Genomic DNA, 27,661 nt, shown 5'->3' on the forward strand with positions numbered 1-27,661 from the left:
TGAAAACCAGGTCAGGGGCTGGTGCACCGGTGGGAGCATGTAGCAACAGTGCGCTGCAGCTGCTGGCACGTTTCTTATCCTGGCAAGGCTGCCCGCACGGAGGAGAAACGATGAGAAGGGTGGAAATGGAATTCTTTTCATGCCACAGGGACTGCGCGCTGGGTGCAAGCAGCTTCTCTCTCTCTCTCTCTCTCTCTCTCTCTCTCTTTTAGCATGCTACTAGTTCTTATTGACTTTGATGAAGGAGAGGCTGCTTTTAGGGAGAGGAGAATTTCCAAGAAATGGGTGGAGCATGCAGTCTTATCTTACAAGAGACCCCCCCCCTCTATTATTTTTTTTTGCCCCTTCATTCTGGACCCAAGAGAACATTTCTGAGCAAATGCCAAAGATTTCACTCCGTTCCCCCCTACAGCAGTGGTTCTCAACCTTTTTAATGCCGCGACCCCAACCGGTCGTAAGTCGAGGACTAAACCGGTCGTAAGTCGAGGACTAAACCGGTCGTAAGTCGAGGACTAAACCGGCCGTAGGTCGAGGACATTCCCTGCCCGGGAGCGCCGCACATGCGTGGTTCCGCCCCCTGCGCCGGCCCAGACGTAGCTGGCAAGCGGCAGAGACGGAGCAGGCCGACCACCAGCTGGCCCAGCCCAAGGGAGGTAAGGCACCCGCCGGAAAAGGGGGAAAAAAATGGCGGACAAAAAAAATGGCGGACAGCCTTGCTTGGCGACCCCCGTGAAATGGTCGATCGACCCCAAATGGGGTCCCGACCCACAGGTTGAGAACCACTGCCCTACAGTAAAAGGAGAGCAAATGTTTTTGAGGGTCCTGCCGTCCCACCTTCTCCTGCCTCCATGTCTTCAGATAACGCTAGAGAAAGCAAAACACCTCAAAGAAAACAGAAGGGAAGTTCCAAGTTTGGGAAGAAAGGAGCCACAGCACAGGCTGCTGCAGTGGCTCTCTTCCGTAGGGCCAACCCTTGGCTACTAAGCAGGGAGGAAGGGCAACCATGACTTCATGGACACGTCTTGGCATCAAGGTATTGCCACGGTCTTCTTCCAGGGTGCCGTTTTCAAAATCCCCCAAACCAGCCCACAGCGGGGGATTTCCTGACCTGCTTTCGTCAAACGTCAACCCTTATCTTTGTCAACAACAGCTGATGTCACCTGTTGTAGACTCAAAGGTCACGCTTGAGTTGCGCTCGGCATTTGGGGACCTTATGGACACCTTCGTGCCATTTGGAAGAAATTGTTGGAGGAAGGAGCACCATATTGACCTGTGTTGGGTCTTGGGAGGGTCCAGTCTATTTTTGGAAACCTCCAGTGATGGAGCACCCACAACTTCTGGAGGCAGGCTGTTCCACTGATGAATTGTTCTCGTGGTCAGAAACCAAAGAGAGGCGCAAACAGGGGAAGAATGTCCTCAGAATTTAGATTTATGCCCTCGGCTGATCAAGTAATCTAAATGATTAAACTGCCTATTGTCCTCACTGACAATCTGATTTGGAGTTGCTCGGAGGTGTGTGTTTGTTTGTGTGTGTGTAGGATGGAGGAACAATGCTCTGGGTGCTTTCAGGATTTTTTTCCCCCTGATTGCCATTGCATTTTTTTTTTCTTCTGCATTTTATGTTCATTTGCCTTCTGTTTAGTACAGCTGTAAGGTGTAAATCAGTCTTGATTTGCAACTTGGTGACACCAGAAACAGAAGACGGGAGAGAAGAACATGAAATAAGGTACAAGATGCTCCTGATTACTCATCCTCCGGCTTAGTTTCATGCTTTGGCAGTCAGGATGATGAGTTCTTGTGTCTCAATCATTACTGGTGTCTCCTGAGTTGAGCAAAATCCACCTGACTTGTTGTTATGCTTAGCAAAGCTATTCCCAGCTGGTAAATTAACCACCTAGGCTCCCGAGAAAAAGATTTTTTATCCCTACCTGTTCTTACAGAATAACAGATCTTCTAGTCCAACCCTCTGCTCAAGCAGGAGACCCTATATCATTCTGGACAAATGGCTGCCCAGTCTCTTCTTGAAAACATCAAGGGATGGAGCAGCCACAAGAGGAAAAAGCTCTACTTAGAACATAGAATCATAGGTTGGAAGGGACCTTCGAGGTCATCTAGTCCTGGAGACTATAGAGGATGACACCAAGATGACCATGGCAGATCTGAAGGAGGCACTGTGAGACAGAGGATCTTGAAAGGTGCTGATTCACAGAATGGCCGAGCATCAGACGTGACTGAGACAACATCTGTAGAATTAGGCAAAGCCTGGCTTGATGACCACACTATTAATTGTAATACTCTATTCTGCCTTGTTCTATTTTTATTCTGCTCTGTGACTGTGATAAAAGCTAGATGGATGGATGGATGGATGGATGGATGGATGGATGGATGGATGGATGGATGGATGGACGGGTGGGTGGATGGATGGATGGACGGGTGGGTGGGTGGGTGGGTGGATGGATGGATGGATGGGTAGATGGATGGATGGGTTGAAGGTATCTTGATCCTAAATCCTTGGGGAGAATCTGGTAATCAAATTGCACATCCAGCCAAAACTATCAGTTAGACTCTGTGTTAATAATGAACACCACAGGCCAGTGGTTATGAAATGTTATGACTTAAATCGTGAATTAAGTCTTGGGGGATATTTAAAGGGGGTCCGTGGGGAAGAAAAGGTTGAGAATCACTGCCAGAGGCATTGACAAATTCACCATTGGTCAATGGCCAAAGGCAGCTTCACCTGGAAGAGCTTATGTTCTGAGACATTATCACCATCAAACATCCACATCTGCCTATCCCAGATCATTGGGAAGGATTCGATTGTAGACAAAAATGGCCCAATCCAGTCTAAACCTCTGGCTGACTGTGTGATGATCAATAACAACAACATCCCATTTCATTTATAGGTTGCTTTTATTTACAAATATACTGAAGTATAACCTTCCACTCATTCAGGCCCGTGCGCGCGCGCGCGCACACACACACACACACACACTCCCACGTAAGAAAAAAGCAAAATACCTGAAGTTTGAGAAATCACATCGCTTGAGCCGTCCGTGGACGGCAGGGAGAGAAGAAATCAAAAACGGATCAGACCGTAAGCTGTGGCCACGTGGACGTGAAAGAACAAAGCCCCCACAACACACTAATAAATAATTTAAGAAATGGCAAGTCATTAAATTAAAAAGGCAGAAACGAGGCTAGGGGCCGATGGCAAAACCCAACAAATCTCAAAAAAAAAAAAAAAAAAAAGAGGTCAGGGAGCATCGGGATGAGAAAGGATATCAAGAATTATCTTTATCGTCATCATCACCATCATCGTCGTTATTTTACAAGTTAAACAAACCGGAACAGCTACAAAATACTACATTTTGCTAACATAAATACAGAATATATAAATATACAGAGAATACAGCCGGATGTTGTGAAAACAGAAACAGGGCGAGGGGAGAGAGAAGCGAATTGGGGAGGGAAAAAAATTAACAAAAATGAAGAAGAGAACGAAGGGATCTTTCGAAGTTAACCGCTCAGACAGAAACCCAACGGGAGAATTCACCAAGGATGAGATCTGACAGGGCCGATCAGCAAATGTTTCGTTTTCCCATTTGCAGGTTAAAATTGGGCGGCGGGGGGGGGGGGGATACCTGAAATTGAAAAGCTGGAGGGGACCTCTCCTGCTGGCAAACAGGTGGAAGAGTCAAGGAAATGGATGAGAATTACAAAATTTGGTCAGGACTGCCTGAGCTCTTGAGCTGTCTATCTTCTGTAAAGTAGGCCACCTGGACGCTTATTGAAGATATTCTGAAGAAGGAGTACTGCAGAGTTCACAGTGTTTGAAAGCAGAAACCCAAGGAGTCCTTAAAGTTCTAGAACTTACATAAAGTTCGTGAGATGTTTCCAGGTTCCCACCTTTTTTTTTTTTACTCCATTTATTTTGTTTTCCCCCCTGTTTGGAAAGCAGTGGCAACGCTAACTTTCCATTCCACGTTCCTCACTATGAATACGTTTGTTGACACAGACACGAATCAGAAAGACATTTCCTTATTTTGGCACGAAGAGGCAGGTTGCCCCATCGGAGGAAAGTACCAATGTCTCAAGAGAACACTATGTACTCCATTGCCATAGATCGATTAGAGCTTAATATTGACCATAGATCGATTGGCACGTTGTGAATACTTTGAGGATGGGGGAGGACTGATGGAAATCTCCAATTTCTGAAAATATAAGAACCAGACCGTAAGACTTGGCTGATAATGCTTATAATACTTGGCTTTTTCAGCATGATTTTGGAACATGAGCCATCATCAAACACGGTTCATATGCCCTGGAACACTGCATTATTATTATTATTTTTTGTTATGAATTGCTTCTCATTCTTGATTCAAAAATGCACTTTATTGATAGGGTTCTTTCCTCTTGGTTGACAAATGCAAGGAGTTCCAGTCATCCCGGTGTAGAAATACAGAGAAACATCCTTGCACAGATAAATGTCTCTTCCCACCACTTCCCACCAAGCTATAGAATATTAATAGGGCAACTTTTTTTTTTTTTTACTATGACATAGTTCCATTTTAATTTGCAGCAGTTTTGTGCTGGTTTAATTCTTGCGCCTTCCCTGAAAGAGTCCCGGGAAAGATGATGAGATAAACAGGTACTGAATCCTGAACCTGTTCCCAGGATCCCTTTAGAAGAACGCAACCTTAGGCATAGGTGTCAATACTGAAAGAAGAGAATATTGGTAGCTCAAGGTTGAACTGTGGGGTCCTTGGTGCTCTCTGAGCTTGGATGTTTTCTTGCAGATGTTTCATGACCCAACTAGGTAACATCATCAGTGCTGGAAGGGAGTGGAGTTTGTGGAGAGGAGGAGGAGGAGGGGGAGGAGAATGACTGTGCTGTCCTTAGGTCTCTCTGAACTCGGATGTTTTCTTGCAGATGTTTCATGACCCAACTTGGTAACATCATCAATGCACCGATGCACTGTTGATGTTACCTAGTTTGGTCATGAAACGTCTGCAAGAAAACCACCAAGCTCAGAGAGCACCAAGAACCCCATAGAACTCAATAGTCAATGAGAATATTTAAGTGGCAAAACATTACATCAATAGCATTACTGAATAGGTATAACTATGTGTTTGGAAGTAGCAAAATTCCTCATTCTCTTAACATCCCCTTTGAAACAAGTGATTTACATCCATTTTGGAAGAATTTCTAAGGACAATTCCTTCCACCCTTTACTAACTGCACTATAGACACGGCAGCCTAGCCAATCATATATTTTTTTCCCCATATTCTATTGTAAATTACCCTTTTCAGGCCGTTCTTTGCTTACTGGGCCAAACGTGACTCAAAGATTGGAAGGAAGTGTGTGTCGTTGTGGCACGCGTTTTCTCGACAGAGACAAGCCGTGCAAAGGCACAAATAATCTGCTTATAATGGCCATCTGACGCCCCACACAGGCTGTCATTCCACGGGCTTCAACCCAGACTTGTCAAAGGAGGTTTTATCCACCTAAGACATCAGCAGACATTCCTACCTTTTTTTTTTTTTTTTTGCTTTCTTGTCTGCTTGACTTATCCAGTGGCATCTCCCCTGAGAATGCAAGAGTAAGCCTCAAGTCAAGAGAAGGTCAAGAGCTTGCTTTCAACCCTTTGACCCCGGAGTCCCAGGTTAAAACCATACAACCAGCAGATTCCTGAGAGCAACCATCCATGCCACAAATTAGAGTGACGTTGATCTCTGCCAGGATACCAGGGGAAAGTTAAAGCAAGTTTGAGTAGTTTGGGCTAGGCCTTTCAATCTGGGGTCACTCTCAGTGGAAGGGGACAAATCGCCATAGCCAGCTCACCACGGTCACTGTCAACTTGCTGTTGGACAACTGCACAATTCAATTTAATTGTTTACAACGAATAAACAAATTATTTCATTTTTTTGGTCATTCCTATTTCATGGTGTCCCTCTTTTTATCACTCTTTAACGATTCTAGGCCACCATGTTTGACATCAGTGTAACTCCTGTCCTGCAGCGAGTTGTCCATGGCGGGTTGGCCATGATGAGTTGGCCGTGGCAGCTTTTACTGGTGTTGGACGGGAAAGGTTACAATTCAATTACATCACAATTTGGAGGACAACTATCTCTATGGAAAAGCCAGAACGTCTTTCCTAAGTTCTCCGTGTTGTCCTACTTGTAGAGGACCAGAAGATGGAACTTTGAACTTCTGCCTTCTCGACAGAACTTTCCGTTGAGGATGGGACAAGGGAAACGGCATCCTTGGGTGTGTTTGATTAATTAATTGAAGGGTTAGTTATTAAAAGGGGTCTCTTTCCGCAGTTCCACTGGGAAGTTGCACACCTGTTCTTCTGAACCATGTCCACCTTTCGTGGCCTGTGGAAACTGGTTTCCAGATCCACATGATAAGCGCTCCTGGGATTCTGCTTTCAGATTCAGAAGACATTCTTGCATCTGGAGAAAAGCAGAATATAAGACCTGCTTCTCTTCAGATATTCATGCCATAAAGGAAGTGAACCAACAGGGTGTTCACACGTGGTTCAAACATGGAACCGCTCAACTGCCAGAGGGTTTGGTTTCAGGATGACATTGTATTTTAATTTATTTTGTCAAAGAGGGGGGCCTTGCTTTGGGCATTTATTTTTTTATTTATTTATTTTAAAAAAACAAACAGCCAATCTCTTACCTGAAGTCATTTAAGAAGGCAGTTGATGTAGGCAGCAATTTCAAGACACTGGAAAAGATGTACATTTTCACACATTGTTAACTTCCAGAACGTATTAATACGATTGGGGGGGGGGGGAAGACTAACGTAGGTGCTTATAAGGGGAGTCGCTTGTGGATGATAGCCTTATCCTGGATCCCATTGGATCTGGCAGGAGATAATAAGGAGAGGGTACGATCTGTCAGATCTAACAGCAGTTGGAATCCAATAGGGACAACTGAGTTGGTGGGTTTTTTTTTTGCTTGGCCCTCAAATTATGAGAAATAAAGATTGAAAGGAACTTAGTTAGTCTTCAACTTCTGATCAAAATGGGGACAGGAGCTTCCCTTGGTTGACAAGTGAGTCTAGCCCAATTTTACGCTCTTTTTTTTTGTCGTTAAGCAAATCGCACGATTGCTAAGCTGATCTGGCTTCCAGCACTGATTTCGCTTTTTAGAAGTTGCAAATGGCCTGAGCCCAGGACACTGCAACCGTCCTAAGTACATGCCAGTTGCCAAGTGCCCAAATGTTGGTCACGTGACTATGGGGAATGCTGGGACAGTCCTAAGTGCAATGGCCGGTTCTAAGTCGTTTTCCCCAGCACTGTTATAACTTTGAGCCATCATTAAACGGAGGGTTGTAAGTCAAGAACTACCTGTAAATCTTATTCCTCGAATTCTTCTGCTTTCAAAAACGTGTAGCTACCATCAATCTAAAATGACCCTAAAAGAAGAGACAGACAGTAAGAGGATAATGGCTTGTATAGCCTTTCTCTTGCTTGCGCGCTGAACTTGCCAACAAATACTCAAAATAAGTCTCTAAGTCAGCTTTCCCCAAGGTAGAAGTGGTTGAGACCTCCGGATCTTGATTCCCAACATTCTCAGCAATGGCTATATTGGCTACGAAATTTCAGCAACTAAACTCTGTTTCCCCCTAATTCAGCCTTTCTCGGATCCGGATACCCCGAAGGTGTGTGGAATTCAACACTCAACAATGGCTATCCTAATTGGAGGATCCTAGGAGTTAAAATCCACACATCTTGACAGCCTCCCAATTGACAAAGGCTGATCAGCTCAAGGTGAAGCTAATCTCTACTTTGCCAACTTGTTTTATGAGCATAAAAAACCCCCCACATTCCATCAAAGTTCTGCAGAACTTGGGGGCCATCTAGTCTATCCCCAAGGGAGCTGAGCAGATAGTTCTAGAAATCCATAAGCAAGCCATGAGGTCAAGAGTAGTCTCCAGTTTATGTTTCCCAACAATAGATAATAAAAGATATAATAAAATCAAGCATGGAATTTGAGGTCCGTCACACATGGTGGGAGCTTGGACTAAGCTACCTGAGGTTGCTGGGAAATATAGACCAAAACTTTGGGGAACAAAGGACAATGCAGTGATGGAAAACTGGTGGACCCAGAATAGTCTGGAAGACCCCAAAGACTTGATGATGGCCTTCTGCTCAAGCTTTCACCCACTGCAATTTTAATGTGGCAGAATGTTGTGGAATGCAAAATATGTGGGAAGCCATGATGTTTAATCCACTAACTTGTTTTTTTTTTAAAATAAAATTTAAATAAAATCAAACCACAGCCCCAGATCCATCCCCTTTTTGGAGCAGGACCCCCAGAAACCTGGTAGAGACCCCATGTTAGCTTACCATGTGATCTAACTAGTCACAAAATGTGGAATTTCCTGGACTTTCTTAGAGGTAAGCACCATAAAACGTGATTCACATCTTCACATCTGACAAGGCTTAATTTCTACTAGCAACTGGTCCACATGCATTGGGAATAGCTGAACTGCTTTGGAATAAGCGTCCACTAAGAGTAAAAGGCTACACAGCACCATCACTGCTTGCAGTTTGCAATTACATGAAGGATAAGGGGAGGTAGGAGAGGAAAAGGGTCCCCCCCCCAATTGAGGGAAAAAGATCCAAATGAAAGCCGTCTCTGATTAATGCGTCCTGCAGCAAGGAACTGTGGGGTGTCGCTGTCAAATCAGTATAAACAAATGGGAATCACCAACAGATGACTGTCAATCAAGGCTAGCAGAGCTAGGGGTGAAGACATCAAATTTGGCACTGAATTATTTCACTGTTGTTTTTTTTTAAATGTTTTAACACACCCAGAATGGCAAACAACCTGCAATAAATTCGGGTGCTCCAGAATGTCTCTCGCCCTACTTTTTATAAAATTGCTTTTTCAGGTAAAGTTGTCGTGACGGCTCGTCTAAATTTGCCTCCCCTGTTCGGCGTCTTTTTTTTTCTTTTTAACTCTTTCTCTTCCTCTCCAAGAAATGTCATAATTATGACGACGTGGCCTGATTTTGCCTTGCATTCATCTTATATTATTTTCTGGGTTTTTTTCCCCTTCCTCTCCTCCATCCCCACTCCCCAATTTCCAGGTAGTACAGCAACTATAACTTAATGGCCCCAGAAGTGACTGCTTTGGCTTCCGTTTGGTTTGATGGAGAGGAAAAGAAAGACGAGGAAAAGTCGAGCAGGGGGGGGGACAGGAAATGTTCCTCTAGGAATCACAGCTCTTGTCAAAATGTCTCACGGTCCTGAGGAAACATGCAGAACAAAATTGGAACAGTCCTCTCCAATTTCTTCCTTCAGCTTGACCAACTTTGCGTCGTGGGCAGCCTGGAAAAAACAGCACGCTGTGGAAAGAGATCTCAAAGCAATGCACGTGGGAAGTGTTCGCATCCACCACAATGGGGTTCGAGAAGGAACTAACCACGGAGGATCGGCGTCTCTTGGTCCAGCCTTGTTGACCTCGTTTTTTGGGGGGAGGGAGTGATGTGTGTGGTCTTTTTGTCCTTCTGAGGATTCCTTGCCTGTCTGTTTCTCGGACATTAATTTAATGCTCCTGTCATCCCAGGTGACCAAGGTCAGGTTGGAGAAAAAGAAGAAAAATATGGCTGTATGAGTTTGGGTTTTTTTTGTTTTTCAGCTGGAAACAGGAAGGAGTTCCTTGCGACACGTTGGTTCAGGAGAGAAGTTCAGAAGAGCCGGCTGGTTCACACCGGTTGCTTTTCATGAAGCAAAGTAGGAACTCTGCATAGAATACAGCCTATCAATGGGGTTTCCTATCCTGGCTTGCATGGAGTTTACTTCCGAGGAAGCCAAGAAGCAGTCACTCAAACTCGTTAAAGAAGTGTCACTGTCGATGTCATGAAAAATGGAGTCATTTCCTGATGGGTGATGGAGAGAAGAAGAAAAAAAAAAAACAGACAGAATATAAACATGTTAATAGGCTGGGATGACTGCTCCAGGGTGCTACAATCTTCTGAGAAGATGATCTGATAGGTCCCAAAGGTGCTTTTTTCAAAGGCAACTGGACTTTTGTTTTTCCTGGAAGACATTTCGCTTCTCCTCCAAGTTCTGAAGAAGCTTCTTGAATGAGATGCGAAATGTCTTCCGGGAAAAACAAAGTCCAGTTGCCATTGGGGGGGAAAAAAGCACCTTTTGGGATAACCATGACCTGGATGACTGAGAATCTCCATAGATATGATCCATATATGGTTTCACCCATATGTGACCGAAGTGTTCCAGACACACCCGTTTTCATCAGCTTTAAACTCTTCCCGTACAACAGAGATGCATCGTGATAAGGTTGTTTTCAGAAGATAGGAGATGCTCACAATGTAAGCTTGGGATTTTGCCACCCAACATATTTTGGCCTCATTCTCAGTACATGAGAATCCTTTTTTTGAATGCAACGTATTCTGATTGCTTGTGGGGAAACAGGCTATTAACAATATGTGCTGTAGCCTCATTTTCTCAGATGGACAGGAATGTGTCTGGTTTAATGAAAAAAAGGATTAGAGGTCCCATTTAGGTTGACGGTACCATATATAATGCCCTCCCAGATTGAAAGGATAGAAGTATTCCAATATTTGAGGTGTTGCCACAAAGAAGAGGGGGTCAAGCTATTCTCCAAAGCACCTGAAAGCAGAACAAGAAGCAATGGGTGGAAACTAACCAAGGAGAGAAGCAACCTGGAACTAAGGAGGAATTTCCTAACTGTGGGAACAATCAATCAATGGAATAGCTTGCCTCCAGAAGTTGTGGGTGCTCCATCACTGGAGGTTTTTAAGAAGAGATTGGACAAGTGTTTGTCTGAAATGGTATAGAGTCTCCTGCTTGAGCAGGGGGTTGGACTAGAAGACCTCCAAGGTCCCTTCCAACTCTGTCATTCTGCTACAAGTGGGAGAAGGTTAATGAGACCAATTCTTCTTGTTGTTCTAACTTCACTTTCCTCCTTCTCTTTCTCCATCTCTGAACTTGCATCTGCACTGAACTTGCAAATGGCATACTCTAGGCAAACTCAATTCATAGGATTTTGGCAATATCAGAAATCTAGTAATATCTGGGGAGCTGGAAATACTCCCGCTTCAATTTTTGCATCACTGCAAACCTGGACTGACGTAGCCAACTTTTGGTTAAGGCCTTTACTAGCTGCAGTGTAGGATTTGTGGACCCGAGAGGAATTTCTTCACATGATTCCCACATCTGGATATACTTCTGTTCCAAAGAACAACCGCGAATAGCAAACCAAAGCATTGGAGAAATTTTTTAAGAAGCCTATCTTAAATCTCCAGGGTGTTTGGTTTCTGGGAATAATAAGGACAACAATAACAATAATACTACTCAGATGCCCCGGGTGCATTTTGAGCTGTCATAGTCTTTTGGAAGGCTGTGCTTTTTCTTCAGCTGTGTTGATCTTCTCTGCTGAAAAATCAAACTAATTTGCACTTGAAGAATCAAATGAAGAGAAAAAGCAGGCCTGGCTCTTTGCTGGAGCTTTTAATGGTACTATGATAGCATCATTGGGCGGGATGTAAGAAATGGCTGGGCTCTCTGCCAGCAAATTGTTTGCTCTGCAGTCTACGGCATCTCAAAAGAGTTTGGAGAGAGAGAGAGAGAGAGAGAGAGAGAGAGAGAGAGAGAGAGAGAGAGAGAGAGAGAGAGAGAGAGAGAGAGAGAGAAGAGAGAGTTGGAAAAAGAGAGAAAGAGAGAGAGTTAGAGAAAGAGAGAGAAAGAGCAAGACAGAGAGAGAAACGGAGAAAGACAGAGAGAAAAAAGAGAGAGAGGGAGAGAAAAAAGAGAGAGAGGGAGAGAGAGAAAGAGAAAGAGAAGGAAAAAGAGAGGGAAAGAGCAAGAGAGAGAGAGAATAAAGAGAGAGAGAGAGAGAGAGAGAGAGAAGAGAGAGTTGGAAAAAGAGAGAAAGAGAGAGAGTTAGAGAAAGAGAGAGAAAGAGCAAGACAGAGAGAGAAACGGAGAAAGACAGAGAGAAAAAAGAGAGAGAGGGAGAGAAAAAAGAGAGAGAGGGAGAGAGAGAGACAGAAAGAGAAAGAGAAGGAAAAAGAGAGGGAAAGAGCAAGAGAGAGAGAGAATAAAGAGAGAGAGAAAGAGAGAGAGAGAAAAGAGAGAGTTGGAGAAAGAGAGAAAAAGAGATGGGGAGCGAGAAAGAGCAAGAAAGAGAAAAACGGAGAAAGAGAGAGAGAGAAAGAGGGAAAGAGAGAGAGAGAAGGAAAAAGAGAGGGAAAGAGCAAGAAAGAGAGAGGGAGAGAGAGAAAGAGAGAGAGAAAGAGTGGGAAAGATTCTTTTTTATCTGAGCCACGAAGGCTGGCAAAAGAGAAAAGATCCTGCGTTCCATCAGAGGAAACTGTGGCTTTGAGGAATGTCAGGATCAGATCGTTGTCAGTGCCAATAAAAGTTGCCACTGGAAAGAAAACGGAGAGGGGTTGCAAGAGGGAAGAGGAGCAACCCAGTGTTGAAAAAAAAAGGTGGGGTTCCCCCCCCCATTTTTCACTTCTTCCCCCAATGCAAACTTGGCTAGACTCCCGAAGGCCCGTTCGTTCCGTTGATCCGCCAAGGAGGATGACTTTAAAACAGTCAAGGATATTTCCCAAAGCAGAACAGACCCGGTTAATATCTCCCTGCCTCCCGAGACACAGCATCCACTGAAGGTGGTGGACTACAAGTCCCATCGTCCCTAGGCAGGCCAGGTGCATGACTGAAAGAAGCTGATGGAGTGAAGTTGCCACTGGATTTAAAGAGGACTTGAGCAATTCCACAGGGGGCCTTTGAGGGCTGCTCACCATCCATTTGAAAAGGAAGCGGAAGAGAGAAAAGCAGAAATATTTCGGCATATATTCTGCGGAGAACTCTACAAGTTCTTCCTTCCAGCCCGATGGACCATCCTTATTTTTCTTCATTAGATCTGTTACAATGCTGGAGGATGAGTCCTTGGGTCTGCTTTTTTTTTCCTTCTCCTTACCACTACCTTTTTCCTTGCGTGTTGTTTCTTTTGCGTGCATTCCTGCCGTCAGGGCGGCCAACATCATGCCGGCTTCGAGGCAGCGAGGAAGTTTCTCCATTCTTAGAAAACACTGCCTAGAAGTCTGACGCAAAGCTATAAATCATGAGGACTAGATCCCTTAAAATGATAACTTTTACACTGTTGCAACAGGGGGGCCCCCCGGATTGCCTTTGGAAACTCAGCCAAGTTGCAGAAGAAACCTCCCTCCCTACTGTTCAACTCTTAGATCAACAATATAGTCATTTCATTGTTGTTGTTTGTTTTTTCCTGGAACCTCATCGCTCTCTTTTCGAAGAGGATCCAGAAAGATCCCCCTTGTTGAGCCGCTACAAAATAGGGAAGCTCTTTTGAGATGGGAAGGAGGGCATCGTGAAGAAGTGAAGATCTTTTCAGTGGAGAAAACTGATCGTGGTTTGTTTTTTTGCAGACAAAAGTTGCTTTGGGGAAACCCATCCAGGCGATCGTGTGTCAAACCTGAATGAGGCCAGGATGTCAGTTGACGTTAAAACGAGCAATCATAACAACGTCTTCCAGAACTTGTAGGACCCCAAAGGTCATCCTGCTCAAGGGAAGGACCTAGTTCTTTGACCTGCTCCAGGAACACGATGGCTTGATGGAGAAAGCTCGACTGAATATTAGACCTCTGAAACTATTCACGGCAGGCAACACAGCTAAGATCTCGTCTGAGACACGACTTGATGGGCGAAGGGTAAACTATGAGTAGCAGATCCTCGCCCAGCCACAGAGTGTCCTTTTCAATTTTTCCATGCCACCCATCTGGCACCCCCCCAGTTTGGGAATCTAGGCATTCCAGCCCACATACCATTGTTGTGAGTGCGATAAGAGCTGTTATCAATTTGCATGCTAAAAAGCTCTGGACGCAAGAGAGTAAGCCAGCTTTCTGCCAAACCACATCTGATGCAGCCTTCTCACTGATGTGGTCGTGAAAAGACAGGTCCTGGGATTGCTAGTCCCCCCCTACTTTCTCCAGTCCCAGGCCTCCTTCAAATAAGAAGCGCATAACTAGAATAATGTGGTGGTTTAACTCTTCCCGGCTCTTTCTTTCCCCGGCTTCATAATTCTATATGGGATAACAGAGTGAGAAGGGACCTTGGAGGTCTTCTAGTTCAACCCCCTGACTTTATGCCATGTCAGACAAGTGGTTGTCCAGTCTCTTCTTAAAAGCCTCCAGGGATGGAGAACCCACAACTTCTGGAGGCAAGTCGTTCCACTGCTTAATTGTCCTCACTGTTAGGAAATTTCTTCTTAGCTCTAAGTTGTTTCTCTCCTTGATGAGTTTCCATCCGTTGCTTCTTGTCCTGCCTTTGGGTGCTTTGGAAAATTGGTTGTCCCCCCCCCTCTTCTTTGTGACAGCCCCTCAAATATTGGAGCATTGCTATCATGTCTCCCCTTCTTTTCACTAGACTAGACATACCCAATCCCTGCCTATGTTTCAACCTCAAAACAAAACAATAGCCAAGCTGAGATTTTCACTTGAGGGCAGCTGATCAGCTATGGAACCCATCTGAGATCTGGTAGACCAAGGTCAACACCTAACACTGGACAAATGCGAGATGTTTCTTCAAGAGGTCAATGGTTGCCATCAGTAGCGCAAGCTGGAGAAGCAATTGTTCCCCACACCCTTTGGGCTCCACTGATTCATTTATTTACTTCTCCTCTCCTCTTCTTCCTTGGCATGTGGGAGGATGGTGACAATCCAAGCAAAAACAACCTTAGGAAATGTCATTTGCCCTGAAGGGGATGGCAAGTCTCTCTGAGTGGGATCCGCTGCTCCAGGAAGTGAGAGAGAAGCTAATTTAATCCCAACATTGGCCAATGGGGTGTGGAGATCTGGAGGAACAAGTGGAGGGAAGGAAGGAGGAGGAACAGAAGCTTTCAAATCCTATAACGCTCTCACTACCACTGACTACTCTAATGTGTGTTCAGATCCTTTGGGGGAATAGGTGGGATTAAGACGGAGTCACTGATGAATACAGAAATAGGATGCGTTGGATCTGTCCATTCCTAAGAGCTCTGCTTTGTCAAATCCATCTTGAAGCAAGGAAGCAAGGAGGAAAAGATTCTAACAGATAGGATATCGGAATTTAGATTTCTATCCTGCTTTGTTTTAGGAGATCAAAGCAGCTTAGATAGCACTCCTTCTTTTTTCTCTCTCTCTCTACAATCTTCCTTGCAAAGTTGGGTGGGCTGAAAGGAAGTATCCAGTCTAAAATCACCCAGGCCAAGAATGGACAGGCAGGCGTTTCTGGAGTTATTTAAGCATTGCACTCTATGGGCTCTCTGGACACTTTTGTGCCCTTCCAGATGTTAACAGGAGACCTCAAGAGTTTCAACAGAGGTCCTGAAGGTCTTATATGACAATGGCAGTTGGTTCCCAGGGAGTCTTACCATAAGGATTCATGTGGTCACCTGGCATTTGTGGCGGGGTGAGACCTTGCTGGAAAGGATCGGTGGCGTAGGTGCTCTGCTCCATTGCTACAATCTGTTGCTGCGGTGGGGCAAGGGGTGTGTACGACGTCATTATCCCTTCCATCCGGTTGGACATTACTTCTGTAAGACCAAAGCAAAAAAAACTTCAACTAATGCTCGCCTTGCCGTCAACATACCAGACGTATTTATTATTATTGTTCGTCGCCCCATCAGCCAGATGTTCAGATTGGATCCAGCATTTTTGTCCAGCTATCAAATTCTTCCCACGGACCTGGGATAGGCAGAGGTGAATGTGTGTTAAAGGCATCATCACAGGATGTAAGCTGCCATGAATAAAGTTGCTTTTTGCAATTGACTGATGGGGATTGTGTCAATGCCAGTGGTTATTATTATTGTTGTGGGTTGCAAATTCAGCCAGATGTTTAGACTGGATTGGCATGTTTATCCTTCTGTTAAGTCCTTCCCAAGGACCTGGGATAGACAGATGTGGAGGCGTTAAAGGTATCATCACAGGATGTAAGCTGTCAATTGCCTTTTGCAATTGACTGATGGGGATTGTGTCAACGCCAACGATGTTTACTATTATTATTATTATTATTATTATTTTATTTATTAAATTTATAGGCAGCCCAGCTCACTGTTGCAGAGAATCTGGGCAGCAAATGGCACTATGTTCAACCTTAAAAGAATAACCGTATTTGTTAGGACTCAACAGTCTATTCGTACGTCCCAAGGGTGCTTTTTCCGGGGGGGCAACTGGACTTTCTTGTTTTTCTTCGAAGACGTCTNTAAGGAGGATTTTATTTAGGGACGATTTTAAGTATAATTTTAATTGGAACACAGCCTCTAATATTTGGTTTTTAATTTGGTTTTAGAAGGGTTTTATTTTTGTATATTGTTATTGTATCTGTTTTTAATATGCTGTGCACCGCCCTGAGTCCTGCGGGAGAAGGGCGGTATAGAAATTAAAATAATAAAAAAATAATAAAAAATAAATAAGAAGCGCATAACTAGAATAATGTGGTGGTTTAACTCTTCCCGGCTCTTTCTTTCCCCGGCTTCATAATTCTATATGGGATAACAGAGTGAGAAGGGACCTTGGAGGTCTTCTAGTTCAACCCCCTGACTTTATGCCATGTCAGACAAGTGGTTGTCCAGTCTCTTCTTAAAAGCCTCCAGGGATGGAGAACCCACAACTTCTGGAGGCAAGTCGTTCCACTGCTTAATTGTCCTCACTGTTAGGAAATTTCTTCTTAGCTGTAAGTTGCTTCTCTCCTTGATGAGTTTCCATCTGTTGCTTCTTGTCCTGCCTTTGGGTGCTTTGGAAAATTGGTTGTCCCCCCTCTTCTTTGTGACAGCCCCTCAAATATTGGAGCACAGCTATCACGTCTCCCCTTCTTTTCACTAGACTAGACCTACCCAATCCCTGCCTATGTTTCAACCTCAAAACAAAACAATAGCCAAGCTGAGATTTTCACTTGAGGGCAGCTGATCAGCTATGGAACCCATCTGAGATCTGGTAGACCAAGGTCAACACCTAACACTGCACAAATGCGAGATGTTTCTTCAAGAGGTCAATGGTTGCCATCAGTAGCGCAAGTTGGAGAAACAATTGTTCCCCACACCCTTTGGGCTCCACTGATTCATTTATTTACTTCTCCTCTCCTCTTCTTCCTTGGCATGTGGGAGGATGGTGACAATCCAAGCAAAAACAACCTTAGGAAATGTCATTTGCCCTGAAGGGGATGGCAAGTCTCTCTGAGTGGGATCCGCTGCTCCAGGAAGTGAGAGAGAAGCTAATTTAATCCCAACATTGGCCAATGGGGTGTGGAGATCTGGAGGAACAAGTGGAGGGAAGGAAGGAGGAAGAACAGAAGCTTTCAAATCCTATAACGCTCTCACTACCACTGACTACTCAAATGTGTGTTCAGATCCTTTGGGGGAATAGGTGGGATTAAGACGGAGTCACTGATGAATACAGAAATATGATGCGTTGGATCTGCCCATTCCTAAGAGCTCTGCTTTGTCAAATCCATCTTGAAGCAAGGAAGCAAGGAGGAAAAGATTCTAACAGATAGGATATCGGAATTTAGATTTCTATCCTGCTTTGTTTTAGGAGATCAAAGCAGCTTAGATAGCACTCCTTCTTTTTTCTCTCTCTCGCTACAATCTTCCTTGCAAAGTTGGGCGGGCTGAAAGGAAGTATCCAGTCTAAAATCACCCAGGCCAAGAATGGACAGGCAGGTGTTTCTGGAGTTATTTAAGCATTGCACTCTATGGGCTCTCTGGACACTTTTGCGCCCTTCCAGATGTTAACAGGAGACCTCAGAGTTTCAACAGAGGTCCTGAAGGTCTTATATGACAATGGCAGTTGGTTCCCAGGGAGTCTTACCATAAGGATTCATGTGGTCACCTGGCATTTGTGGCGGGGTGAGACCTTGCTGGAAAGGATCGGTGGCGTAGGTGCTCTGCTCCATTGCTACAATCTGTTGCTGCGGTGGGGCAAGGGGTGTGTACGACGTCATTATCCCTTCCATCCGGTTGGACATTACTTCTGTAAGACCAAAGCAAAAAAACTTCAACTAATGCTCGCCTTGCCGTCAACATACCAGACGTATTTATTATTATTGTTCGTCGCCCCATCAGCCAGATGTTCAGATTGGATCCAGCATTTTTGTCCAGCTATCAAATTCTTCCCACGGACCTGGGATAGGCAGAGGTGAATGTGTGTTAAAGGCATCATCACAGGATGTAAGCTGCCATGAATAAAGTTGCTTTTTGCAATTGACTGATGGGGATTGTGTCAATGCCAGTGGTTATTATTATTGTTGTGGGTTGCAAATTCAGCCAGATGTTTAGACTGGATTGGCATGTTTATCCTTCTGTTAAGTCCTTCCCAAGGACCTGGGATAGACAGATGTGGAGGTGTTAAAGGCATCATCACAGGATGTAAGCTGTCAATTGCCTTTTGCAATTGACTGATGGGGATTGTGTCAACGCCAACGATGTTTACTATTATTATTATTATTTTATTTATTAAATTTATAGGCAGCCCAGCTCACTGTTGCAGAGAATCTGGGCAGCAAATGGCACTATGTTCAACCTTAAAAGAATAACCGTATTTGTTAGGACTCAACAGTCTATTCGTACGTCCCAAGGGTGCTTTTTCCGGGGGGGCAACTGGACTTTCTTGTTTTTCTTCGAAGACGTCTCACTTCTCCTCCAAGAAGCTTCTTCAGCTCTGACTGGATGGTGGGGGATGGGAGGATCCAGTCAGAGCTGAAGAAGCCTCTTGGAGGAGAAGGGTGATTTGAAAACAGTGATTCATTCCTGCTAAGATGGAAAGAGAAGTTGCCAAGTCTTCTCTTCGCCTCCACTCCCACAACTCCCTATGACGTTGAGCAATGCCCGTCTGACGAGGGTTGCTGCCTCTCTCTCATCCATATGCAAGAGTCGGTGTTGCGTCCTCACTCGAAGAAATTTTGCAAACTGGGTAGGGCTGAGGCCCGGTGTTTGTCCAGTCTCTCCTGCAGCACTTTGCCAGCCCCGACTGGCGCCTGATGGTGCCAGCACGGCCCAAAGCAGACAGGATGAGCTGAATGCCAATTATTGTCGGGGTGCAAGAGCTGAAAATATGCCAAGACATATTCTCAGAAAAACACCTACCCTCCCCCTTGGGAACTCCAGCCCAATCTTTATTCGGGTGGAAACGTACAGCATGTGGGCAATTACGCTGCTTTTAAAACAGGGGTGGCCAACTGGCGAACCCCTGGACATTTGCAGCCCTGATGTCCATTTTTCCCCCCCTCCTGCGGGGGTGTCTATATTTCCTCAACCACACTGCCAAATTTAATACACATTGGCAAAAATGGGCAGCACGGCTTCCTGTTATTTTGAGAGGGGAAGTGCACGGAAGCCTAAAATAGGTTAACTTTCTGTCATGGGCTGCGAGAACAACCTTGGGAGACAGGAGGAAGAGCTGCTTATCAGGGTGTTGGTTGCTGGCTGCAGGGCAAGCTACAAGGAGCGAACTCTGCACTTCCTACTAGCACTGATGATGTTACCTAGTTGGGTCAAGAAACGTCTACAAGGAAACAACCAAGTTCAGAGTGCACCAAGGACCCCACAGTCCTCCTCCTCTTTCTCCCCCTCCCTATCCTCCTCCTCCTCCTCCTCCTCCTCCTCCTCACAAACCCCCTCTCCCTTCTAGCACTGATGATGTCCCCTAGCTGGGTCACAAAACGTCTGCAAGGAAACCACCCAGCTCAGAGAGCACCAAAGACCCCACAGTTCAACCCTGAGCTGCAGATATTCTCTTTTATCAATAAATTACCAGTCCCAAAGCTTTCCAGACCAGTTGCAGCGATGGGTTTACCTTGGCCAAGCCGCTGGGAGTTTTGCTGCTCCTGCTGCTGCTGATGCCGCCGCGCCAGTTTTTTCATCTGCGAAAAGGAAAGAGAGTCAAAATCAGTCCGGTTTTCTCTTCTGCGTCCTCTGTTGACACGGCTCGGCGTTGAGGGCCTTGCGGAGGTCTTACCTTCGCTCTTTGGTTCTGAAACCAGACTTGGACTACGCGAACGCTGAGGCCTGTTTCAGCCGCCAGAGTCTCCCTCACCTGCAAAAATAAAAAAAAGGCCAAATAGAGAAAACCAAAATTGCCACGATCCTCCAAAAATCCTCACTTTGGCGTGCAAAGAATCCAAAAAAGCTTCAACATAATCTTCATTTCCCAGAGTATAGGCTGTCCTCAACTTACGGCCACAACTGAGGCAAACATTTCTGTTGCTAAGTGAAGCAGTTGTTACGTGAGCTTCGCCCCATTTTACGACCTTGCTTGCCACAGTTGTTAAGTGAGTAACACGGTTGTTAAGTGAATCTGGCTTTGCTTGTCAGAAGGTCACAAAAGGGGAAGCACGGGACACTGCAACTGTCGTAAGTATGAGTCAGTTGCCAAGCCTCTCAATTTTGATCAGGTGAGCAGGAGAATGCTGCAAGGGTCATAAAGTGCGAAAAATGGTCTTAAGTCACTTTTTTTCAGTGCCGTTGTAACTTTTGTAACTGTTGTAAGTTGAGGACTACAGGTATATAAAACACATTTGGGGTCTGCAACTTCAAAGGCTGCAAGTTTGATTTTATTCTTCGGCGGTGTGTTTGCAAACTTCTGAATCAGAAAGCTCGGCTTCGGTTTTGCTAATACCAACTTCGCCTGTCTACTCATGTAGGTACAAATGTTTAGACTTGACCGTGCTTGTTGTGGGGAAGTATTACAACATTACAACACTGACTGAGTGAGCTATTGAGCTCTACAACACTATTCCGTCTACTCAGGGAATGTAGAAGTTGAGATTGTCCTGAAATTTGCCAACTGGCTACTGGGAGAAATGGGGAAGAAGGTCCATTTTAATTAGGATTCAAAGCTAGGATAGGACTTGGGGTGGTCAGCTAAGGATGATGTGATAGATGTGTTCCAATGTCTAAGGGGCTGCCCCAAAGAAGAGGGGGTCAAGCTATTCTCCAAAGCGTCTGAAGGCAGGACCTGAAGCAATGGATGGAAATCAATCCAGGAGAGAAGCAACCTGGAACTAAGGAGAAACTTCCTGACAGTTAGAACAATTAACCAGTGGAACAACCTGCCTCCAGAAGCGGTGAATGCTCCAATGCTGGAGCTTTTCAAGAAGAGACTGGACAGCCAATTGTCTAAAAGGGTATAGGGTCTCCTGCCTGAGCAGGGGGTTGGACTAGAAGACCTCCAAGCTCCCTTCCCACTCTGGTGTTCTATATTCTGCTGTAAGCTGAGAAACAACCCTGATGCCAAATGAACCAGCTGTCCTGGTGGCGACAGCAAATTGGAGGACTAGACAAAAGTGGCCTAATCTAGGTTTTTATCCTGCCAGTTCCAGATCAATGGATTCCAATGGATCAGTTGGCCCTGACTTCCTTTTCTTCTCCTATTCCGAGGTTTCAGTCTTCTAAGTACTCCAGGAAAATCCTTTACGATCCCAGCTGCAGATGTCCTCCTTGGCTGAGATAGGAAATTTATACTTTTATCTTCCACTATCTAGAGATCCTCAAATCCAAGGGAAATAGCTGTCCACTACAGTAGGATGCCTGTCAATTTTTACCACCCTACTGAAGGATAATGGCAATTGCATGACAAGGGAGGATGGGGGAAGGGGGAACCATCAAGCTGGACACATAAGCAATATGTCTAAGTTATCCCAATTGTGCCTGGGATGGAATTAAGGGTCTTCTGTGCGCAAAGCATGTGTTTTTGTCAAAGAGTAACTGCACCGATGATTAATAACCAAGACTGGACAAGGAGAAACGTACCTTCCTACACGGCTTGGACGATACTTCGAAGGAGGCCTTGAATGCTCTTCTCTGCTGTGTTGTGAGGATTGTCCGTGGCCTTTTAGGTCTTCTTGGGTCTTTCCCGTCATCGCCGCCCTTCCCGGGGGTCACTTGTCCCTTAGCTGGTTTGATGTCCCCATCCTCATCATCACTTTTCACTGTTGATATATCACACAAATATGGGAGAGCTGAGAGGTTGGATTCACACACTGCATGAAGCTACACTTTGCTTGGTTAAATAACATAACCTGGTTTAACACTTCACACTGCCCCAGATTTATAAACTAGGGTGGCTGGATTTATCCTTTCTGTTTTGTTTTTTTAAATTAGATTGGTGAAAATAACGGGAGAGGAAATAGCTGTTAACCCTACAGTAAGGAGGCATGTCAACTTTCCCACCCTACTGATCAAAGATCGATTAATCACTCTTTGACTGTGGAGTTCAAGTCTTTGATTGTGGCCCGTAGCTCAGTTCTATCCTGAGCTATAGATGGAGGGTTGGAGTGGAGGACCTCCAGAGTCCCTTCCAACTCTATTATTCTGCTCTGTTATTCTTTCTACGATCGGGTGTATCCATCCCATCAAGCCCAAAGAAAGTCTGGAATGGTATAAGATCTCCTGTCATTGGGAGAGGGTTAGGACCACCAAAGTCCCTTCCAACCGTATGTTTTATGTTATATCAAAAACTCTGATCATTAGAAATGTCAATAAGAAGAGCTCTGAGCTCAGAGTTAGACAAAGGTCCACCAGATACATCTTGGAAGCCCACCAAGCCAAGGTGGTCCATTTCAGAAGGGACCCTCACCTGAATCGGAGTCATCCGGACTGACGGAGCTGAGCAGGTCTTTCTCCTTCTCGTAGTCGCTTTTACACAGGAGCTGGCCTTCCTTCAAGACGAACTCGTCCCCTTTTCGCAGTTGCCGCTCGCAGACACAGCAACAAAAGCAGCCCAAGTGGTAAACACACTCCAGCGCCCGCATGACGAATTCCGTGGGGGCAATTTTTTCCATGCACCCACTACATTTGGCAGCAAACAATCTGTGCGAGAGGGAAGAAGCAACCAAAGAGAGAAGTGTCAGGTCATTCTGCACCGGGGGAGAAGGTGTGTGTGTGTGTGGGGGGGAAACAAACCACACCCCCCCATTTCCTGAGGGTCTAGGTCAACTCGCAGTGGGACTGTTCAATGCCGTATTAATCGTTTCGTTCAGGCTTGCCACTGGCTGACATTGAAATTATTTATTAATTTTATAGGCCATCTCGAGTTGGGCAACCTATTCATCGCGCAATAAACAAAGCAAGCAACCTATTTCACTGGGGAAAAAAAATCTAACCAGTCAGGGAGAAAAGAAGAAACAGCCCAATGATGGGGGAGTTTTTTCAGGTAAGAAAGAGAAAAACATTCCATTAACCAGGAGGCTGGGAGTTCTAGTCCTGCTTTAGGTGCAAAACCACGGGGGTGATTGTGGGCCAGCCATTCTCTCCCAGCCCTTTGAGAGGGCTTCAATTAATCAGTGGGACGGCTTGCCTTCAGAAGTTGTGGTGCTCCATCCAAGAAAAGATCGGATAAGGTATAAGGTCTCCTGTCTTGAACAAGGGGTTGGACTAGAAGACCTCCCAGGTCCCTTCCAGCCCGAGGATTCCAGGTTCTAAGTCTTGGGAAAAAGCTAGCTCGTCTCTCTCGCTGACCCAGCAGCAGAAGAGTGCCCTTGGCATGGGTTTCCAGTGCCAGGATTCAAGCCATCTGGCCACGTTATATCATGTCCCTGATTTATTGCCTTCTGGTTCCTTATCTTGCTTTTAAATCCACCCTGCCCTGCCTCCCCCCCCCAATTCCTCCTCGGCGGCTGTTTACTCTTATAATCAAGCCCTAACAACTAACCTTTACCGTTTCAATCGCCCTGGTTTTTAATTTCCTCCTGTTTGTGGGGCAAATAGATTGTTAACGGTTGTGTTATAGCTCACCGGGTGAGATAAGCAGGGTTTGCCATCCGCATTAAGCAAGGTTCAAGAGACTGGCTAAACAAGACGAGGTTATAAAGGGAGGACGACCTAGGTGCCTTTCTGCTTGTTGGATGTATCCGTATCACAGGATGAATTAATCAATTGGGGGTGTTAATTGATCGATGCTCCCTGGGAAATTAAATCACGTTTTCTCTTCTTGATGTTATTTCCCAGGCACGGACAGAAAACGTAGGATAAGTTGATGGGAAAACCTCTACCAAAACCACAGTGGCTGCTTTCCCACTACACAGCCACAATCCTTTTTTCTCTTACGGCGGCTTGTCTCTTTAATCGCTATTGATTTATGACCAGAATTTCGGTCCTAAGTCAGCGCTGTCGTAAATCGAGTCACCAGGAGACCAGACTTGATTTTACAATCATTTTTACGGCAGTCGTGAGTCACGCGGTCATTAAGTAAATTGCACGGTCCCCAATTGACCTTTTATTTTGCTAGAAATCATCATCATCATCATCAAAAAAAAAAAGTTGCAAATTGTGATCACAGGACCACAGGACAAGGCAATGAGTGGGTTGCCAAACTCCTGAATTGTGATCGTGTAATTGTGAGGCTGGAGTGATGGTCATAAGTGAAAGTACAGGTTGTAAAGCATTTTCCCCCCGGTCATAAGTCAAAGACTACCTGTATAACCTTAATGCATCAGCTGCAGATTCTCCTCCTTGCAATAAAATTCCCTCCCTTTTAAAATCATAGTAAATATAGATTACAGAGTGGAGGGGCAGTGGAGCCAGTCCTATGAACTCTACCCCAATCATATCACATTGGACTTGCATGCATTTCCACCAACCTTGAGGACTTGTAACATGCACTTAGAAACTGCAAAGGAAACAGGGAGCCAGAAACAGTGCAGTCTCTGGTTTTAATCAAACCTACTAACATGCCATCAAAATCCAACCGAACAGCGAAACTAAGGGTGGAAGTTTGTAGATTTAAGCATCCTAACTCTTTGGATTTTAAACCAGACAATCTTAGTGAATACACAACATTTCTACAGTTTGGGAACAAATTATATAAGCATCTCCCCACGGTCATAGAAAAAAGGCTATCCTAAATCTCTCCATTTTTGTCTACATCTGTTTCTAAAACTGATTGAAACTGACAGATCCTTTAAAATGACTGCCACTCTTTTAAATCTCTCTCTTTTTTCCCTAATCACTGCTGTAGGGTTCTCTGAACTTTCTTTAAAGAAATATCCAAGCAGATTAGAAGTAAGTTGCAGTCCTAAACTTGTGTGTGTGTGTGTGTGATTGCTAACCTTGTAGAGAGCAATGGGTATGGGGGGAAAGAGGAACATGGGAGATGAGACACATTCAGACACTTTGACGCTTCAGCCCGGCATGCCAATCTTAGGGACTCTGCAAATGAAAGATTGTTTTAATTCACTTCTCTCCGGCAAACTCTTTTGAGTCCTCTTAAATTCTGCCATTAAAAAAGCACCAGCGGGCTGTCCTGTTAATGGGATGGAAGAGACTGCTGTCCTTTGGAAATTGGAAATTAAACGGAGGAGACAATTGAAAACCTGCTGTCCTTCACTTCAAAACCCAAGACAGGAAGTTAAGAAGCACCTCCATCCATTATTGTTCCATCTTTTTTAAAGTTTGGGAAGATTCAGAGGGGTGGGACTGTCTCCCCAAGCCCTCCAAGCCTGAGACAAAACAATCTTGAGAAGTTTTGGAGAATTTCTCCTGCGTCCTGATCTGGAGAATCCAAAACAAAAACCAGGAACCTTAACTGAATGATCATCTGCTTTGCGTGGAGAAGGCTCCAGGTTCGCCTGCCAACGTCTCCACAAATAGGGCTACGAAGCCTTCTTGCCTTGGGGCTCTTCCCCACAAAGTCTTGGCACCACTCCTGGATCAATAGTGATCGCCACCATGGTTCTCCATGAGCACCTCAGCCAATTTTCTTCTGTCTCAGCTGCAGCGTAGCTCCCACGGCAAAATCTGCTCTGCGATTTGAGAGTCTGGAGCTAGGGAGAGTTTGAGGAGGGTGGACAGGCTCCCCACCGGCAGGAACCCATGCCAACTCTTGCCTTCTGGCCCCATAGCTTTCTCCCCTGCCCCCGCAGCTGCAAACACTGCAGGACCACCATGGTGTCCTAGCAAACATCTCAGGGGCTATTTTGTAGGCAAGCCAGCTTTTGTCACTTCCTTACCGGCAATGCAAATATGACAAGGCCAGGATGGGAGACTGTGGGTAGGGCAGGGTGCTGGCAGGGGCCAGTTCCTGGCCTCCCTGGTTAACTGGCTGTTTTTCTTCTCCTACTACTGTAGTGAGAACAACTGGAAGATTTGGAAAATGTTTGTGGAATCCTAGTAGGGGGGCTGTATGGAATTGCCTTTGGGCTTCAAATAGGAGACTCTCTCATTTTGATAGAACCCAGGGCTGTCATGGCTAACACCTTATTCCCGGCTTCATTTGTGTCTTCTCTTTTACTACATAGGACAAGAAATAGTCTAATGAATCTAGTTGAACGAAGAGAAGGACCAGGGGTGACATGATAGCAGTCTTCCAATACTTGAGGGGCTGTTCCAAAGAAGGGGGAGTCAACCTTTTCTCCAAAGCACTTGAAAGCAGGACAACAAGTAACAGATGGAAGATTATCAAAGAGAGGTCCAACCTAGAATTACGGAGAAATTTCCTAACAATGAGAACAACTAATCAATGGAACGGCTTGCCTCCAGAAGTCGTGGATACACCATCGCTGGAGATTTTCAAGAAGAGATTGGACAGCCATTTCTCCAGAATGGTATAAGGTCTCCTGCTTGAGCAGGGAGTTGGACTAGAAGACCTCCAAGATCTCTTCCAGCTGTATTATTCTGTAAATATATCACAGAACGGACTCTATATACGTTCACAGTCCTACCCTGCCCAACAATGAGAACAATCGACAAGCTAAAATTTGGAGATGGTTTCCCCACACCCAAATGAGGGGTTTCTCCAAAAGGGTCATCCCAAACTTGCAAGCCAATAAATCACAAATTCTGGTCAATGATCTGTCTCCAGTGGAGGTGGGCAGCAGGCATGTTTTTCATTATGTCTTCCTCTAGCTTGGCAACCGCACCATCTCACCCCACCAGCCGTGGGAGGAACATCCTTCGGAAAGCTGTCGTTCACGCAGGGGAGTGTGATGTAGGAAACTGAGCCGCCAAAGTTCACCAACTACGGTTGCTATTTTCGCTGCTCAGGGACTGCCTTCGGTGCAATTCCAGCCGCGTTCATAGCTCCTGATCGCTTTTTTTTTTTTTTTTAATGTGTTGTATCTTGAAGGTTGGTACGGTGGGGGTTATCTGGCAAGAATGAGTTAGAGGATGCAAGGATAATGGTCCTTTTCTTCCCAAAAGGGGAACATTAAGTAGAGAGGGGGGTGGTGGCGGATCCAGCCAGAGGCTGGCATAAAACGACGCAATAACTTGCGACGTGGCCTTGCCGAGATGCTACACAGGCGATCCTCGTGCCTGGAGTCCATCAGGAAAGCCGTTTAGTTGTTGATTTGCAAGGGGGAGATTTTGCTGTCCTGCGGTGTTAATGTTTTTTTTTCTTCCGGCGGGGGGTCTATTGCCAAATTCCGAACTCATCAACACAATCTTTTATTAATAACCCTCTGAAAAGCTTCTGCGGTGGCGTTATTGCAGAAGGCAGGCAAGGCTCGGCGGTGACATCCATTATCGAGATTGCAATGGGGGGGAGGAGGAGGGTGTCCTGGGGGGGGGAGGAGGAGAGGAGGGCGAGATAAAACAAACACACAGGCGTTTTATAAACAAAATGTTTCATGTGTTACAGCTCCTCGCCTCCTCCCCCCCC

General features: G+C 45.3%; 1 protein-coding gene across 1 annotated transcript; it reads right to left on the reverse strand.

Annotated features, from left to right (window-relative positions):
* Nucleotides 1-9,743: 9,743 nt before the first annotated feature.
* Nucleotides 9,744-22,868, reverse strand: LMX1B (LIM homeobox transcription factor 1 beta). Its single transcript, XM_029286155.1, has 6 exons — nucleotides 22,643-22,868; nucleotides 21,817-21,995; nucleotides 20,024-20,101; nucleotides 19,862-19,928; nucleotides 17,879-18,037; nucleotides 9,744-9,901 (listed from the first exon to the last, which is right to left on the reverse strand). Exons 1-6 carry the CDS (start codon nucleotides 22,845-22,847, stop codon nucleotides 9,744-9,746), a joined length of 846 nt encoding a protein of 281 aa, XP_029141988.1. The 5' UTR covers nucleotides 22,848-22,868.
* Between the last annotated feature and the right edge of the window lie 4,793 nt (nucleotides 22,869-27,661).

This window comes from Protobothrops mucrosquamatus, unplaced genomic scaffold (genome assembly GCF_001527695.2).
Source record: "Protobothrops mucrosquamatus isolate PMUCROS unplaced genomic scaffold, P.Mucros_1.0 scaffold2995, whole genome shotgun sequence".
Lineage (NCBI taxonomy): Eukaryota > Metazoa > Chordata > Lepidosauria > Squamata > Viperidae > Protobothrops > Protobothrops mucrosquamatus.